The sequence below is a fragment of the Paramormyrops kingsleyae genome, chromosome 8, assembly GCF_048594095.1.
Source record: "Paramormyrops kingsleyae isolate MSU_618 chromosome 8, PKINGS_0.4, whole genome shotgun sequence".
NCBI lineage: Eukaryota > Metazoa > Chordata > Actinopteri > Osteoglossiformes > Mormyridae > Paramormyrops > Paramormyrops kingsleyae.
This window is the reverse complement of record NC_132804.1, coordinates 32495753-32514506: the sequence shown is the minus strand read 5'-3', so window position 1 is coordinate 32514506 and position 18754 is coordinate 32495753. Positions and strand designations below refer to the sequence as shown.

General features: G+C 43.0%; 2 protein-coding genes across 4 annotated transcripts; both read right to left on the bottom strand.

Moving 5' to 3' along the window:
* Positions 1–350: 350 nt before the first annotated feature.
* Positions 351–14492, bottom strand: ddx27 (DEAD (Asp-Glu-Ala-Asp) box polypeptide 27). 2 transcript variants are annotated; one of them, XM_023796798.2, is made up of 21 exons: positions 14164–14492; positions 12971–13120; positions 12707–12766; positions 12289–12520; positions 12153–12205; positions 11713–11799; positions 11520–11625; positions 11014–11187; positions 9549–9699; positions 9056–9155; positions 8779–8920; positions 8398–8551; positions 6958–7039; positions 6300–6477; positions 5731–5837; positions 4844–4940; positions 4614–4705; positions 4109–4232; positions 3004–3100; positions 897–968; positions 351–729 (listed from the first exon to the last, which is right to left on the bottom strand). In XM_023796798.2, exons 1-21 carry the CDS (start codon positions 14248–14250, stop codon positions 714–716), a joined length of 2361 nt encoding a protein of 786 aa, XP_023652566.2. In that variant the 5' UTR covers positions 14251–14492; the 3' UTR covers positions 351–713. The 2 variants fall into 2 exon arrangements, with proteins under 2 accessions (XP_023652566.2, XP_023652567.2); XM_023796799.2 differs by lacking the exon at positions 351–729 and having other exon boundaries at positions 893–968.
* A 962-nt stretch (positions 14493–15454) lies between these two features.
* On the bottom strand, positions 15455–18502 carry snrpb (small nuclear ribonucleoprotein polypeptides B and B1). 2 transcript variants are annotated; one of them, XM_023796598.2, is made up of 7 exons: positions 18353–18502; positions 17659–17810; positions 16701–16812; positions 16399–16551; positions 16095–16227; positions 15710–15835; positions 15455–15612 (listed from the first exon to the last, which is right to left on the bottom strand). In XM_023796598.2, exons 1-7 carry the CDS (start codon positions 18353–18355, stop codon positions 15575–15577), a joined length of 717 nt encoding a protein of 238 aa, XP_023652366.1. In that variant the 5' UTR covers positions 18356–18502; the 3' UTR covers positions 15455–15574. The 2 variants fall into 2 exon arrangements, with proteins under 2 accessions (XP_023652366.1, XP_023652367.1); XM_023796599.2 differs by having other exon boundaries at positions 15719–15835.
* Between the last annotated feature and the right edge of the window lie 252 nt (positions 18503–18754).

The window sequence follows — 18754 nt, the reverse complement described above, 5'->3', positions numbered from 1 at the left end:
TTGCATTAATGAGAAATTGAACAGGTGTTCCTAATAATCCTTTAGGTGAGTGTATTTAGCAGAAATTAAACAGGGCTAGACTCAACTAGGGTGAAATTAGGCCACCATGCTGCCCTATGTACTTAGTAATATGCATGATACTACAAGACTACAATTCACAAGAAGGCCAAAGTATTTTGAAGGTATGTGCATGGCAAAATGATCTAGCAAATTAATTTCATCTTACACAGAAAAATCCATATGAAAACTCATACTTTTTAAAAAATACTGTACCTTAAGACACAGCAGAATGAACTTCAGTTAATCCATCTCACAGAAAATGCGGATGTGTTTATCAATAATATTAAACATAAGTGACTAGGATTTTATTCTCACAACTTCCTCCAAATATATTCAATACAGAGATATCATTCAGGCTATTACAATATGTTAACGTTCTTTGTCTGAAGTCATAGATGCATGTTTAAATTATGGTCATTGCAGATACCTGTATGTCTTGCATTCAAATTATTCATACAGAAATATTTCAGTCACCCACATCAGTTCTGTCCTGTAATAAAACCATTACCATGTCACAAAATAAAACTAATAAAAAAAATATGGGAAAATACAGGCGTTTGTGGCTTTTTGTGGTACATCAGCTTCTCAGCCCCCATTCATTGCCAAGATGCTCGTGAAGTTTTCTCCGTCTCTTTGCTCCACAGTAAATTGGCTTACTTTCGTTTAAACCTGTGATGTGGATAAAATGATTAACAATTTCAACTGTTATACTGCACAAGAGTCAAAACAGACATAACAATACTAAGGACAATTTGGAAGCCAGCTGTCAGATGCAGACGGTTATCCTTCCTAACCATGATGTCAACATGTAGCTCATGAGCATCAGATGCACTTACTTGGATTTTGACTTGAAGCGGCCGCCTCCTTTGTTATTGATCCCCAGTCTCTTTCTGTCTTCAAATGAGGGTCTATATTATACAAGAAAATACTTTATAAATATCTAACGCATTTATGTTTTTATATATATATATATATTTATATTGTGTGTGTGTGTGTGTATATATATATTATATATATATATATATATATATTATTTTTTTTTTTTTCCACACACAAATAATACAAATAAAATACAGTAGCAATCAAAATTAGGAAACAAGTGACATTTTTGTTATTCACAATATTGCTGCTTATCCAAATTCATTCTAGCATGAACGTGAATTTTAATCATATTTCAACACTGAAAACTATCACACTTCACAATATAAAAAGGTTAAACAAGTTATGTGAAGGTCTGTGATCAAAATTAGAAAACGGTTACAATTTCATTGCAGAAGCAGCCTACAAATGATTACAATTTTTGATGATTACAACTTTCAGAAACTAGCAGAAGGCAAAGAGGCCCCTGCTTTCAATGACTTTGGCACATCAGTGCCCACTGGACATAAATTTCTCACGCTACTCTGACTTGATTTCGTTCCCCTCCTCCTCCAGTTTCTTCCACACTTCACTGTAGTGGATTTGTTTGCCATAGCTTTGTTGCAAATGACCTTCCAGAGATTTTTGATAGAGCTCAGATCAGAAATCTGGACACTTTCACACGGAAGGAACTTTAGTGGGATAACATAACAACGTTTTTTTTTTTTACTCTTGCTGGCCAAATTTAATAAAAATGATAAACATGTCATGCGTCGCATAAATGAAATATAAATGAAAAACTGTGTCCCGTTTTGATTGCGATCGATAACTACAAAACGAATTGTTCTTCCTCCATTGTTTTGGGGTGGTAGTGAAGTTTTGCATGAAATTATGTGTAACGTTTAACTTAGGAACTTTCTGCAGCTCCCATGTTTATTTAGCATAAAGGACTTAGTTCCTGTTGTGCAGTGTGAAAGCGACACACAAAAATGGCCAGGAAATACAAAAGTCCCCAGTGGAGCCCAGGATCTTAACAGGAATCTGGATCTAATACTTAAGTGTGAAAGTGCCTCATTTCATCACGTCAATGTTCTAAGCTTTGAGGAATTGCCACACTTTGGCAGTGTGACAAAGGATATTATCTTGTATTAAAAATGGCTGCCTGGTTGGGTGAAGGCCTGACTCTTGCTGTAGAGAACATGCCCAACACCAGTACAATTACCCCCTCAGAACTTTGCTTCTTTCACATACTATAGGTGAAGTTCTTCCCCAATTCAACGCCACCAATTAAATTTAACTTTGGACCAGTTCGCTGTCCCCATAACACGCTCCTCAGCAAAGGGCTAGTCAAGCCTGCTTATTCTTTTTGCTGATGAGCGGCTTTGCCACTACAGAGCGGGCTCTCAGTCCACATTGTCCCAGAGGACGATACCTTGTCAAGACAAATACTTGCCCTGTGCAGAACTGATTTGGCGAGCATTCCAGCTGTGGTGCTGAACCGATCCACCGAGAATCTCCCTGTCATCCTGTTCACTCGTCTCACGTGGGCAACTGGCCTTTTTTGGGATTTGAATGACTTCATTTCTTTTGTTCAGCTTCAATATTTGAGAAATGGAACGACTGACTCCTCTTCCAATGGCTAAGAGAGTCATCCTGTCAGCCTTCATCAGGGTTTCTGTCACCCTGGAGAGACCCACCATCTAGAAAAATGCCTGCCAATGTCGCCAAATAGATTGGGATTGCCAGATATTTTAGATCAGAACAAATCGTTCTCCAATTTTAAATCGCAGACCATATTAGAATGCCGTTTAAATCTTTAATTTTGTAAAGTACGATATTTTCACTGATGAAATATGATTAAAATACATCTATTCAGGTTAGAATAACTTCAAATTCAGATAAGCAGTGACTCTGGAAATTACAAAAAAAAATCTGTAATTTTCAATAAAGTGAATCTTTCCTCTCACACTGTTAGCCTGAATTATCTAGGCAGATCTGGAAAAAAAACCTTTCAATGAGCAAATGAAAACTGGTCAGTACTCTGGTGAGAATGAAGCATACTGGGTGTTTTTTCCAGTGACCTACCCAGCCCTGTACTGTTTCAGCGCTTTCTTGCTAGTGTTGGTGAGCTCCTTGTCGAAGACTGATTTCTTGGTCGGTCTCGTTCCTTTCTGCTTAGTCACTGTAAAACAAACAAAGTTTCTGGTAAAGTCCAAAACCTGACACAACAAACCATGTTCTGGTAACCATGCACACAAAGAATCACTTTCTACTTAGAAGTGAGCCTTGTTATTTAATGGTGATTTTTAAACTGAGGAAAAAGATACTACGCAATCAATTTACAATGATTCAGCAGACTTCAACATTACTATATAAAAAGCATGCATTCAAAAAGAGAGCAATATAGGAACATTGCAGGGTAATGCAGTAATTTTCCTGGACAGATGGTATTCACATGGTGTACCTTGTTTACTTATGAACATAAAATTTCACTTTACTGCAAGGTTATTGACACCAGTTTCTGCTCAAGGCAGAAAGTCAGACCTAAGCTATAAATAAGCAAAACAGTGTCTAGTGAACTGGTAAACAGCCATTTCCTGGTCATTAACTATACATTGGCATAACTAATGCAGCTAAAGATAGTAATACAAACAAGAAAAAATACTTTTAAAAGAAATACAAGAAAACAGAATGACTCTAAGCTTGAAGTGGTTTAATCAGCCTGGCAACTGGCCACTCCTCAATCGAGGAACACTGATGAATTGTTTTATTAACACCTTAATATTCTACCTGTCTACAGCTACAAGTGTACCATTTTTACTTCAGATTAATATCCCACTGCCAATACAAATAAATGACCAGGCTATTATACGGTCTTGATTTTACAATATTACCTTAAAAATTGGTGTTCTGGTGACAGTATTGTATAAACAGAACTTTATAATAAAGTCCTCTTTTACAACTCAGAACTGCATTTTTGAACCAGTCATGGAATTCAGCTTCAAAATGAAGCAACTGATCTGTTCATGGTTTTTAAATGGCTTTAAACTGAAAAACATTAAAGATCAGGCTAAGATCTAGACTAAAATCATGGTATGTTTCCATATGGCATAATAATGGAAAACATGACATAAGTGTTCTGGTTCTCTGTATGAGACGTTTTTCCAAAATAGTTGTTTTAGAAGCTGACCTTTCTGCACGGGAGCGCTATCCTCAGGCATGGCACGCGCCCGTTTGGGTTTGCGGTCCCTTTTCGCCACCCGCTCCGCATACATTTGAGACTTGAGGATCTCAAACTGAGCCCTGTCCTCTGCCTGAAACAGAGCCAGAGACACTGGATTAACGCCTCAGATTTATATGTTCAACCCTATACATTTATATAAATATATATTAATGGATGGAAATTATATATTTATATAACTCCATGTAGGTATGGTACTAATAAAGTATATAGGAGAGCAGTACAGTTCAGGGGGTTACTGGTTCAAGTCCTACAAAGACACCACCGATTACCTGTTTATACAAGTAACTAAATTGCTTGAGTAAATGGGCAGTTATAAAAGTGCTTTAAACTGCAAGATCAGAACCACCTGCTAAGCAACTGCTGTCACAAATACTGACAGCACACTCCTCTCTTGTACCACCAGCATTTTTACAATACATAAGTGACATAAAGAAACACAGAAAACACTTACAGATAGCGTTTTCTTTTTTCCTTCTTTCAAAAACTTCTCTCTTCTCTTCTTTCCTCTTAGAGCCAAGTCAAAATCTTGCAGGGCCTTTTTCACTGGAAGGAAAAACAGTGCTTCGTCTGTCGCTGCACTCCAGTGTCATTCATTCAGACAGGACATGCCCCCGCCACACCGTGTGTCAGCTGACGCACTGCAGTCCCCCCCCCCCTCCCCTCCAACTCAACCACACTCACTGCGATCTTTCTTGCGCTCGTCGTTGGTCTGGAACCAAGTCCGCTGGGGCTCCTGGTCCTGGCCATCCTGCTTGAGGCGCTTCTCTGCGGCGCTGATCTGAGAAGCCGGAGCACAATCGACAAAATGAGTCACACGTAAGCAGCAGGTATCCCAGTGACAGTGGAAGTGTGTCTGTGACAGAGCCACCTGACGCTAATGCGAGGATTAGCTAAACAAGAACATTATCACAGATATTAACCCCGTCAGCTGGCTTCCTACCTGCTGCCATCAGGAATATTACTTTGGGTACAAGCTTACTGACATTTTTTTGTTGAGTTTGCATTTGCATTTTATTTTTCTTTGCTGCTGTATGCATCAATAAAGTACATCATCCATCTTTCCATCTAACAATCTTCAGATTCTAATTGAACCACTCAGCGTAACATTTATTATACAATCACAGTAATTCCATAGATTTACCGCAATTCTGTTTTGTTCTGTTTTTTCCATAATTGAGAGTTCTGAGCTTTGAAACTTGGACTTCAATTTACAGGCCAATTTTCTCAGTGTTTCTCAGCCAAAGACTGCTCAGATACACAGCATTTAAAAAAAAAAAAAATTATGTATGAAACAAATGCTTTGTGTAAAAACAGAATTACGCACAAATTCCCGCTGTACAATAAGTACAATGACGCTTCATTAAATTACATTTTATTCAAAATTGTTGTTTGTTACTTATATGTTCTAGTGTTGCGAGAGCAGATTTTTTGGATTTGGGGTTGGGTTATAATGGAAATAGGTTTGCAGTATGCATTTATTTGATTTGCGGTGGTCTTTCAGGAATGAATCAACGACATAATTCATGGGAAGGCTGTAGCATTTACGGAGCAGGGCGCAGCATGCCGACCTGGGCTGTGGAGTAAGCCATCTCCCTCTCCTCCCTCTCCAGACGCATCACAGCATAAACGTCCTTCTCCAGCTTCTCGATCATGTCCCGGAATTTCAGGATCACCTCTGGGGGGACAGGGGGCAAACAGAGAAAGCAAAAATCACAACGAGGACACACTGGAGTAACAGCGAAAGAGTGAAGAGTAGTATGTATTATAGTCTCCTAATTACTTTTCCATGTAAAGTATCAACATCATTGTAAAATATCACTGCTTTAAAATATGCCAGCTAGAGGCTTATTTGTCCAGGGAGAGTTAGGTAATTGTTGTAATTGTACTTGTTCAGTTGAATGCAGAACAGGATCAGATTCTGGCCCTGTGGGTTAGGGCTCAGTTTGATCGGAAGGGCGCTGGTTCAAATCCCTTGGCCAGCAGAATGACGCTACCGTTCGGGTCCTTGAGCAATGGACTGAGTGACGCTGCTCTCTGATCCAGGCTTGCATGTCGCTTTGAATGAAACCTTCTGCTATATACATGTGACACACTGTAACTGGCGTGTGGGTGCGAATCTCGGCTCGTGGTCACGCACCCTGTGGCAGGACACGCGCCTTCACTGGTGTCTTGGCCTTCTTGACGATCTCCTTCAGCATCTTCCTCTCCGCCTCACCCACCAGCGAGACGGATCGGCCCACGCGGCCGGCGCGTGCCGTACGACCTACCCTGTGGACGTAGTGCTTCACCGTGTTCGGCATGGTGAAGTTGATGACCTGGTGGTGACAGCTTAAAGATAAGAATTTTTGATGTACAAAATTTTTTTATCTGATCTATTTTAACACCATGTAGATATGGAAGAGAAAACCGTATTAAAATATCTATTACACAAAGAATGGAAATATTTAAATATTCTTTCTAGATTACCAATTTGTATGCACTATAAATTATACAGAATACCTAGAACAATAGTTTGAAGCAGGATGCTTATAGTTTTGTGATACCCACGACCAGGGGCGCCGTAAGGGGGAGGAAAGCTAGGACGATTCCAAGGGCCCCTGAGTGACAGGGGCCCTAAAAAATTAGGAAAATAACTGGATTGGTTTGGACTGGGGGGCCTAATATGATATGCTTTCATGGGGCCCAAAATCTCTAGCAACACCCCTGCCCACGACACTGCAGTCTAAGAAATTAAGAGAATTACATAGGACACACTATAAAACTTGGTTTTTCTCAAATAAATTACTCAGCCTTACCGTCTTAACCCCTTCAATGTCCAAACCCCTAGCAGCTACATCTGTAGCCACCAAAATGTCAATCTGTTCATCTTTGAATCGCCTGTGAGACAAAAGAGTTCCGCATAACTCAATTCCAGATTGAATCTCTGGAAATGAAACAATGTATCCAGACACTGCATTTATAAAGCTATTATGAGTTATTAGTAACTCTATCCTGTTTGCCCATTCATATACCCTGCAACTACTCATTCTGGACAGGGCTGGGGGGGTTGTCTGTAGGCTCACAGTATCTCGGACTGCACAGGATGCCCCCCCCCCCCACCACACACACACACCCCCACACACTCTCTGGCTAATTATGAGACAGTGGTCTAGCTCCAGGAGGACATTCACACAACACAGGGGAAACATGCAAACTGCCTCACACTGACAGAAGGGCAGCATTCGAACCCCCTACCCAGGAGGTGCGAGACGACAGTCCTGAGCCGCCGCCCCCGTACCTCCGCTGCACGCACAGCATATTTATACTCAATCCGATGAATCATCGAAACTCTAATTGGTCAAATGAGGCACATCAGTGCATGAGGAGAACCATAATGCACCTTATGGGTCAGCAGAGACCCCATTGCTGGGCACCTGCGATCTGCAGGATTGGACGCTTAGCTTAGCATGAAGCAGAGCTCCTTAATAACGCGCTCTGAATCACACCACGGAAATCATGTAAAAATGGCTTGTTTGCATCTGACTGTTATCAGTCACCTTAATCTTATTTTGTTTTACTGTTAGCAAAAAATTCTCTTAATAAAAAGCTTAAGCAAAAACATCTTTCAGACTTCAACTGTAATTTAGGCGCAAGAGCAATTTCCTACAATTCTGTTGGGATCAGTAAAGTACCAAAGAATCAAATTCATCATTTATTTATGCATACTGCTAAAATCATTCAAGGCCTGAGAGGTCACTCACTGGTGATTAATGAAAATAATATACAGCGATACATCTGGTGGGGCTTTATTGTATCATTTATTTATACTTTACAAATCTGACTTAACCTCGACATCCCAACAAGGATAGGCAGGTGCAAAATTAATGGATGGAAATTCAGGTAAGAATTAGCAATGAAATATTTCGATTTACGACTCAGTTGAACACAGTTTGCTTTGTCAGTTAATAAGAATAGGGTTAATTAACTGAGCTCAGCAGCATTAAGCAGTCTTTGAGGACCAGAGCTGTGAAACTGGTGTAAGACTAGCTACAACAATCAATTTAATGGCTCATCACCTACACTAGCCACCAGGGGGCACTTAAGTACAAAAAAAAGAAAAAAAACATTCAAATGTGCAGTGAACTGAAAATCACTTCACTGAGGAATGATTTTAATCACCGAGTCCATTTACGCGCAGGCTAAAACTAGGGAGGCATGAATGAAGCTATAGCAATCTTAGGAAGTGATGAGGGTACCTGAGGGCCTCGAGCCTCTGGGTCTGGGACAAGTTCCCGTGAAGCTCACCCACTTTCAGGCCAATCAGGCCCAGCAGGATGTGCATGCGATGGGCCTGCTTCTTGGTCTGAGTGAAGACCATGACGTGATCCTGGAAGGTCCTGGTCAGCAAGGCTGTGGGAGAAACGGGGCTCACGTCAGGCGGACAGATATCACGGTACAGGATTCCGGCAGGTCGCATACGGACGTGAGCAGAAACGCATTCACAAGGAGCGGAGGCGGCGAAGGAAGTAAAAGGAAGACACTACAGATCTCCCTTTCAGCACAGTCTGCTACAGAAAAACAACAGGCACCCCCGATTTGGCCCGGGCGCATGCAGACCTCCCAGAGGCAGCACTCACCAGCCACAATGGCCTCCCGATCCCCCTCCCTAGCTGGCCTGATCCTCACAAACTCTTGCCTAAGGAAAGGTGCCACGTCGGTGTTGCTGTTAACAAAGATCTTCACTGGCTGCTTCAAGGAGACAGAAGCCAGATCTTTCACCTGGAAAAAAAAGAGAGCAAGAATATACAAGTAAACGACATGAGTTGCCTCAGGCCGTTACCCCTCCTGGGCTGTAGGGTCCCCCCCCCCCCGGCTCTGTGTATGGTGTTCTCCCAAAATGAGGACCACTCATACCTCTTCACTCATGGTAGCCGAGAACAACATGGTTTGCCGGTGGTAGGCGCACATTCGGATGATCTCCTTCATCTGCTCCTCAAAGTACTCATCCAACATCCTGCAAGAGACCAAACTCAAAACTGGCTTCGACCAAGCTGGACTGGAAACAGTTCAGAGCCTCCAGAAGGACGTTAAATGTCAGACGGCAGATGATCTTGGCTTGGGCAGGGTGCCGTCAACGCTCCCATCACCAGAAGCTACCGGAAGGGTATGCAATCTTCTTCCTGCTCATACCTGTAAGCTTGGTATTTCTTTTTACATCTCCATGTATAATACATAATTATGGCTATTAAATATTGTGATAAGCAACAAGTCCTGTCTTTCTAGAGAACTTAAAAGACATTTAGAAAAACTCTGTTTACCATCCTTGATTTACCAATTGGTTCCACAACAAGTGTAATAAATTACATTATGACAATAATTATTATATTAACTCCACAACACTACATACCGATCAGCTTCATCCAGAATGAGGATCTCGATCTGGCTGAGCTCAAAGGAGGGTGTGTTATGGAGGTGGTCGATCAAACGGCCCGGTGTGGCGATCAGGACATCGGGTCCAGCCCGCAGAGCCGCCTCCTGGGATTTGAGGTCCAAACCACCTGAAATACGCGTCGCGGTCGTCTAAACAAGGAGGCTGTAGGGCTTCCATAAACTGGCAACAATTTTATTACTGAGTGATACATCTGTGTTACACTTAGTATTAAAATGATAATCATCTGTTAGGGGACTCAAATCAAATCACTATTTTCATACCGTCATACAATACAGACATACTGTGGCATATGGCATTTTCCATTTTGCAATACAGTTCCAATATTTCGAAATCTTGCCGATAAAATTGTCTAAGCAGGTGGCATCCCTCATAATGAGATTGGCTGCACACAGATCATCAAAAAGTCATCAATCACGCTTTGCAATTTTGATGATTTTTCTTTTTCAAGATTATCTAGGTTATGTAAAAAGAAAAAAAAAAACAGTCTAATGTTTACCATCGCTGCCTTTGCCCGAGCTCTGCATGCGTTCTCCAAGCCAATCGTAATCATTCTCATCATTGCTGTCGTAAATTTGTGTTTGTGAGAAATGTAACAAAAATCGGTGAGGAGGAGAAAAGTGAACAAGGACTGATCACCAAAAGGCATTAGGCATCTGCTCTATGGAAATATCTGGGATTCCACAGAGTCGATATTGAGGAAAAACAAGTGATCTGTTGACACAACTCGATGCAGCACCACCAAGTTATTTGGTGGACGATAAATTCTGTTTGGCTATAGTTTATTCTGGGTACGTATTCTGGGAACTCCTTTTTTGCCTCATAAATACAGCAATCTTTACCAGAAAACGTCTGAGATACTTTACCAGAAAAAAAGAATCACATTGCGAGATTTGAAAGTTTTCTAGTATCGTGCTGCCTTAAAAATGCACGCTAGCCTAAATCATCGCTATGTTTAATAAAGGAAGGACAGGTCATCATGAACGCAAACGAAAAGCTCCAACGGGGAAGATCACAGCACGTCAAATATGGGCTTCAGTGGACGCTGACCCTGCAATTACCCTAAAGACAGGTCTGGACAGTCCCCATGCTACTCATTAAAGCGCTGCTTGGTAATGTGTATGGCACAAAACTTTCAGAATCAGGGTGAGGTTAGGAATGCATTTCATTCCAGAAAGACAAACACCATTTAAACCACGCATTTGTTCTTTGACCACAAACAGTCAGTGCCCTACAATATTAAATAAACATACTCCTAATTCCAAAGATGCTGAAGCAGCATGCTCTACTCACCAGCTGCTGCCTACGATCTTCTGAATACTCGCAAGCTTTTTATTTCTTAAACACCTGCTGGGGACCCTGAAGTGACTATTTACATCAGGCTAAGCGAACAACAGACCCGCTGCCAAAGACGAGCACTCACCCACAGCAAGGCACGTGGTAATGCTTGTGAACTGGGCCAGTTGGCGGGCCACCGTGTGTACCTGGATGCCCAGCTCACGGGTCGGCACCAGCACCAGGACGCGGGTGACCTGGACCTGCCGGGGCTTGTAAATGAGTCGCTCCAGGACGGGCAGCATAAAGGCAGCAGTCTTGCCTGGGTTGGGATGGACACATTGGTGGAACCACGGTACTATTTCCCATAAGTCCAAGCAGCCAAAGACGTCCCTCTTTATCCAGTTAACAGCAGCCTTTCTGCTACAGAAAATCTGTCTTCAGATGCTTGATTTTCACTGGAAGCGCTTGATTTTCCCTCCCCTGCTTCAGCCTCCCCACTTTAATGTTTCTTAACACAGATATTCAGAGTGAAAAAGTTCTTACAGATTCCCAGCTTATCATGAATGGCGGTATACACAGAATGATCAGATCACAGATGACTGTCTGTCTCTCCTCTCCCCCGTCAGCGTACAGGGGGCCGCAGCCTCTCACCTGTGCCGGTAGCTGCACATGCACAGAGGTCCCTGCCAAGCAGCCCCACGGGGACGCAGGCCTTCTGGATGGGGGTGGGCTGCTTGAAGCCCATCGTCGCGATTGCCTGCGAGAAGCGAAAACGCAAGATCAGCTCGGGGACAGAAAGGGGGCGGAAGAGAAACATTAAACTCCCACGTCACCCCTGTACAACCTTCATCAGCGGCCGGGACAGATTCATGTCCTCGAATGTGAGGTTCTCATTGAAGTTTGAGGCATCTTCATAAAAGGCTTCCAGTGTCTGTATACCAGGAGCAGTCGGCGACAAAGAGGACAGCCGGAAGGGAGTTTATTAATCACAATTAATATTTTAACCACAATAAGTGGAAAATGAAGACAAATCAATTCTAACATACTCGACAGGGCAAAGGTAATCCTTTGTTTGGTGTACGAGTTATTTCTATGCGAGAGTTAGACAACATTATTTAATGTAAAATACGCAGAAACTGCTCAGAAACGGCTGGAAGGTTAAAGTGCTCGTGTGACCTGAGCACCACAATGCTTTGCAAAGCCAGGGGATTATTTAAACGCTCACTCTGCATCTTGTGTAAAAGGGGCACATGTCTGTTCTTGTACAAAGTCTCTGCAACTCACCTCTCCTGCATCCTGTTTCTTCTTGCCTCTCCTGCCTTTTTCTCTCAGCGTATCTGCAGCCGGAACATGACGCTGCATCAGTACAGAATCAAAACTCCATTCAATCTAAAGCCTCACCCACTGATTCCGCTCTCACCTGATTTGGTGAGGACCTCTTCATCTGCGGAGCCTAAACCATCCAGGCCATCATCATCGTCGTCGTCGTCGTCTGACTCTCCACTGCCACTACCAGCCCCCTCATCGTCTTCCTCATCCTCTTCCACTTCGTCTTTCACCTCTGGTTTTGCATCTTCATCGCCTCCAGCTTCTAACTCCTGATTTTCAGCTTCTTCCTTATCGCTCGTCTTCACTTCCTTCAGCGCTCTCTCCTGCGGCGAGTTCCAAACACCCACTTCTTCACTGGCTAATTCCCCGAAAACACAGACTAAAATAGCTACAGCAGTGTGGAATTAACATCCCTATCTCACCATGATACATCACAGGCATAAACTTGGTAGGCATTCTACATCACCCGCAACATCATGATCATTTTATGGTCCATTTGGAGACCTCACCTCAGTTCTTCGCTTTTTGCGGACTTTTTCAATCTTCTCATCCAAGGTGGTGGCAGCTTTCTTTAACAAAAAAAATAAAAAGTACTTGAAGAAATTGTCATCATCACAGAGCACATATATAGACTGAAAGACTATTAACCAAAACCATGTAAACTTTCTTATCAAGGTAGTTGTTTAAGAAAATGGCAACAATCTACATGGCATTAGGATAAAAGGATTGAATAAATGTTTTAAACAGTGCATTGTCAGTGATCAGAACTTCACCCTTTTCTTTAGCTGTGCCAAGACATCTGCCATAGCCCAGTCCTCGCTGTACAGCCCATCGCGCTCCCCAAACTCAAAGCCCGTCGCAAAGTCACCGGCGCCACGCCGCTTCAGCTGTTTCTGCTTCCGTCCCAAAATGATGGGCTGCTCCTGAGAAGGAAGAGACAATTCTCATTTTGCACTGGGGTTTCAGATATGCAGATATATTAGTTCTTTTCCATGGGAGAGGACAACCAAGAATGCAACACGAGTGTAGCACTCAATGAGAGAGCAGGAGCAACATTTTTATATCTGAAGTTACATTAAACTTTAACATGATTATTTACATAAGGTAAGCAAAGAAGTATTAAGGGGGTTAGGCTGTCATCACGCTACCAGAGGTGAAATAGTTTCAAAAATACATACAAGCTCTGGAAATGACACACACCATGCGTGAACACAAGTTTGTCTGACTGCATAGCTTTGGACTTCGGGAGGCAACCCAAACAACACAGGGAGAGCATGCAAACTCCACAATGGGATTTGAAACAGCAATCTTAGAGGTGTGAGGCTAGCGCTGAACCACTTTGTCACTCTAGTCAAAAACATACCATCTTTTAAGGACGTCTTAAACACCCAAATTAGTTTGTTGGCAACAGTCCCATGCTATCACACAAATTAATTAATATTACAGTTACGTGACTTAATTGCCTACAGTACAATTGTAACGGACTGGAATCACATCCAGGTTGTCCCCCTGCCTTTTGCTCCATTCTGCCAGTGATAGGATCTAACCTCATCCTTTTCAGTGGCTGTATATACGGATATTTTACTTTACAACTTCCATATAACGTCGCAGTGATGTTCAACAGACACACTTTAATTCACAACACACACGGCTGATCGCCACATGGCAGGTCAACCGACACCAGGCACCAGAATGAGAACATCTTGTTTAATTTGAGTAATAAAATGTATTTTCCAACCGTTAATAACATCAAATACCTAGCTGAAAGTGGTTAAAAACAATTGGTCAGATATGGAAAATACATCACTGAAACACAGAAGTAACGACCGAGATTTCTTTATAGACGTCAACCATCTTATTGTCTAGCAGAGTAAAACAATCCAATAACAGTATATTACTTAAAGTCGAAGTTCAATAACTGTTAATTAAAGTTTCAATTCAATGAATTAACCATTGCATGACTCACGGATTCATCTTCAGACGCAGAATCGTCTTCTTCGGGGACATCATCGTCTTCTTGAATGGTCCCGATTAGATCCAAATCGGACAACATACTTCCGTATGTAAAGTCGCTTAAAATAATTTTACCTAAGAACTTTAAACGATTTCCAGTGACAACGGAATAGTAATGGTATGAAGGAATATAGTACTATCAAATCGGACTCATACTTCGTTACTAAATGTGTTAGACTGGAGGAATATTGCTGATCGGACACTCCTCCTCCATTCGACACACGTGTCTGATACACCGGAAATCCGACCTACTTACTGTTCCGCCGCTGCTCACTGTAAAACTAACGTTCCGGGCCCGAATTTATCTACTCTTTCTGCAAAACGGATTGGTGGTTCCGAGGCTAGGGAGCTGTCCCAGCAATCGGAAGGTTGCTGTTTCAAATCCCGTGAATGCCATGTGAGTGATCCTACTTAGGTGGCTCCTTGAGTAAGACCCTTAGCCTGCAATTGCTATGGCATGGTGCTAATTTACATCCAGCCTTGTGAGGTCCTCCAACTCACAGGGAAACCTGGGGCTTCGTGGCAGGATTGGCACTCTAGCCACTGGGGGGAAAAAAACCTCACACTGGTTCATTTGGGCTAATGTGGTGTTAAGGTATCACCCACTGCATTCGGGTTCTCCTCCCTGCAGTGGTGTGGCAGGTGCTGTACAGTTCACACTCTTACCTCCTCTTGTGCAAAATTCATCATACGAAATGCTGGTTAGTTGGACTATGCGCTCTTAAATCCTTCAGGTACACTTGATTGATTCATATAAAAGGAGTTAAATTTAAGAAAAGCAGGCCTACTTGCACACAGTGAAGGATCAAGAACAAAAATGCTTAAGTGCTTCATGCAGAAACATTTGAGTAGAACTTATTTAAACCTAGATGGTATTCAACTTTTACAAAAAAGGATGCTGCATTCAGAAGGATGTTACTAAATAAATTTTATTTCCACTTCACCTGCATTGTGTCAAAACACCTTAGAATGCAAGGCGATACGAGGCTCCACAGGTCAGGGTGTAGAGCACTTGTCTTGTAATCATTCGAGATTGCCCCCCTTGGATAACATTCACCATATTTAGCCTTAAGAATACACCCCAGAAAATCCTGAGTGTCTAATTACTATTCATATACACAATACAGTAGTTACATGACAGATGTAATGAGTAGTATGGCTCACAAATGCCAGTTAAGCTTTAGATGACCTGTAATATGAACTGCAGGAGTTGAGAAAACCATGCATGTAACTTCAGACACAAGTATTGTCCAAAAGACATTTATTTAAAAAATAAAAAACAGAACTATACAACAGCTTGATGTGACAAGCCAAATTCCAATGTGTTCTGGTCACAAACTTCACACAGGGGCAAGGGGGGTCACTCAGGGCCTGGGGGGGCGCATCCCAGGGGGAGGAGGACCTGCCAAAGGTGAGGGGGAGGAGAGAAAAAAACAGACATTATAAAAAAACGTGAGTGTAGATTCATAAGTGGTCCATCAACACTTCCCAAAGCTCACCTCTCATACCAGGGGGTGGTGGCCTCATTCCTGGGGGGGGCATTCCCATGGGGGCACCACGGCCAGGGGGCATTCCCATCGGTGGACCCATCGGGGGCCGCATGCCTGGAGGGGGGCCCATCATACCTAAAAAATAAAGAACATCCAAATCAGCACAGTATAGGAATTCCTAGCGAATATTAGACCAACACACTACATAAAGTTTGCCTTATAAGACAAATTTTACAGTTATGAATGGGGCTTAAATGTCTGGTTGGACGTGGTTCAGAGCTCAGAGTAATCCTGCTTCAAAAAGGCTCAGCATCAGGCTCAGCTTAAATGACATTTCATCACTGCTGTAGAACCACCACACTCAGTTGATCTTCACACAGCATTATGAACAGACCTGGAGGGGGCGCTCCTCTGCCCATGGGTGGTGGAGGCCCTCCCCTGCCTTGTGGGTACTGTGTAGGTGCGGCAGCAATGCTGGCCCCAGCGGCTGCAGCCGCTACAGTTCCCCTGCCCTGGGGTGTCATCACCTGCAAGTCATAATGGCAGATAGGTAGTTTAGACTCTCAAACTCACCCAAGGATCTTCATGGTGGATCCTTCCATTTCACTGCTATTACCCACTTTATTTTAAAGGGGTAACACCTGCTTAAGAACCACCAGGACTAGTTCCTAGACAAGATGCACAAACACACTCTTCACCTGCTGCGAAGGACCTCCAACTCCTCTGACAGGCCCAGCCAGCCCCGCAGGCGCCTGAGCCATAGGAGCCCCAGCAGGGACGCCTCTGCCTGCCGCCCGGCCCACGCCTGGTCCTCCTGCCACACCAGCCAGAGGCACTCTAGCGATGCCAGTCTGCAAATGGAACACCAGTCGTCTTCATCACAAAAGCCAAACACACTTGGGTCTATATTCAGTTGCAGATTGAGTTAAGGGCATCTACTCTAGGTTTCAAGAAGCTCACGTTAAACACTTTCCCCTTTAACCGAACTACAAGCACTTACATCTTTAGGTGGGGGACCCTCAACAGTCATTGACACCAAATTTTCCCCTCTAAGAAGCACCAGGCCAAGAACTCGCTTCTCCTCACGCTCTGGCTGCTTTGAGTTTTTCGGCCTGCCGAGAGGGGAGAAAGATTTTATTAAAGCAGATTCAATTCACGAGTCAACTGACACTACACACGAGGCCTGGGCAGGTTTCTGTAGAAGGCCAAATCACAGCTTCACAATGCCAGCAGGGACCATTTTTATGATCGTCATGCCCCATGAAAGCTACAACAGAAGACTATTCTAAGATTATTCATAGGAGCTAAAACCTGGGTCTGGGACAGACCTAAAATTATCAGGCAGTGCATGGCTATCAGGTCCACCATGCTATAGGTCAGGGCGCTACGCTAGTGATCGGAAAGTCACTGGTTCAAACCCGAGGGTTGACAGTGTGGAGATATTAAGGGATAAATCCTTGGATATTTGCACAACTACAGGTATATTGAAATGCTTCTGTTCACCTACCCCATCCTGCTCCCCATAGCATGGGGGGACACAGTGCAGGGTCGACACCCCTGGAGCTGGAGGTTAAGGGCCTCGCTCAAAGGCCCACAAACATGTGACTATTCTGGTGAGGCCAGGGCTCAAACCGGTGATCTTCAGACCATGGGCACAGAGACCTAGCCTGCTGAGCCATTTACCACTGATCTTGCTGTTGGGCCCTTGCACAAGACAGCTACCCTCCCTAACTGCCCCAGAGAATGTCTGACCCTGTCTTTATCAGCAAGTCCCTAGCTCCAGTGGACCAGCCTGTGCCCAGGTAAAGCATCCACACCAGAGCCACACACACACACACACACACAATAGGGAGGTTACCACTCAAAGTCAAACCTGCAGTTTCCTCATAAGACTTGATACTTAATCACTAAGTCAAATATTGTCAGTCAAGCAGGAAGTTAATACACAGACATCTTACTTGATCTTCCTGAACTCATCGCAATCGCACAAGATGAGATTCATGTGTTTGTCGAAGGCCTTGAAGGTTCCGATGAATATGCGGCCATCCTGCAGGATACAGCGCATCCTGTAGTCGATGTGCTGCAGCATCTTGCTGCTTTTCCCCACCGTCTACAAAAAGAAGTCAATATTAAACAATGAATGCACCAGTTCGCACCTGTACTCGAAACAAATGTGGTACATAACGAACTACGCTCGTTAAAAGTGGTTCAATGAATGGACGAAACAATTGGTCAAGATGCATGCAAAATTACAAAAATCAATAGCCAGATAAACGATAATAAGCAAGCGTGTACATTATTTGACATGAACGTTTCTTCTCCAGTACCATTGAGCCATTGAGCGTAGCGTCTTGCTAGAGAGCGGCAATCACAATTAGCCAGCTACAATGGAGTTGCTGGCTGAATCTTGACGTTTAAAATAAAGCCCTCAAAAATACACATATACAAACCATTATCTTATGAATTTTTAAACTGCAGAGAGCAATAACCTATATCCAATTGTGGAAACAATTCAGCTAAAGGCCTACCCGGAAAGGCCTTCGTCATCGTCGAATTAAACGAAAGAATAAAGACTGAACGACAAAGTAGACGAAAAATGAACATCGGCCTCAACGGATAAGATTACACGCAAACACAACTTAAAGCACTCACCATGGCTGCGGTTCTGATGGCTCCGATACTAGTCGGATCACACCAAACAGAATCTTTAAAAAATTGACCCGCGGGCTTCCAATTTAAGCGCCGCCAGGACCGTCTGTGAGCTACACTAACCGGAAGTGAGGTGTGTCATGCTATTTCGTCCTCGAGACATAAGTGCCTCATATTTGTAAATCATATTAGTTTATTATTAGCGAAAGGAGTGTTATACATATATTTTACGTATGTCGTTGCTATACCTATAATGATTATTTCTAGGAAATTGCTACTACAAATAAATAGGTCATTACGTATATTTTATAATTAATACCTAGAGGAATTATATAATGTAACACAGGAAGTCCGAAGAGGGCCTTAAAGAAACTTCCGCTTCGTTTTTCGTGCGTATGTGCCAGT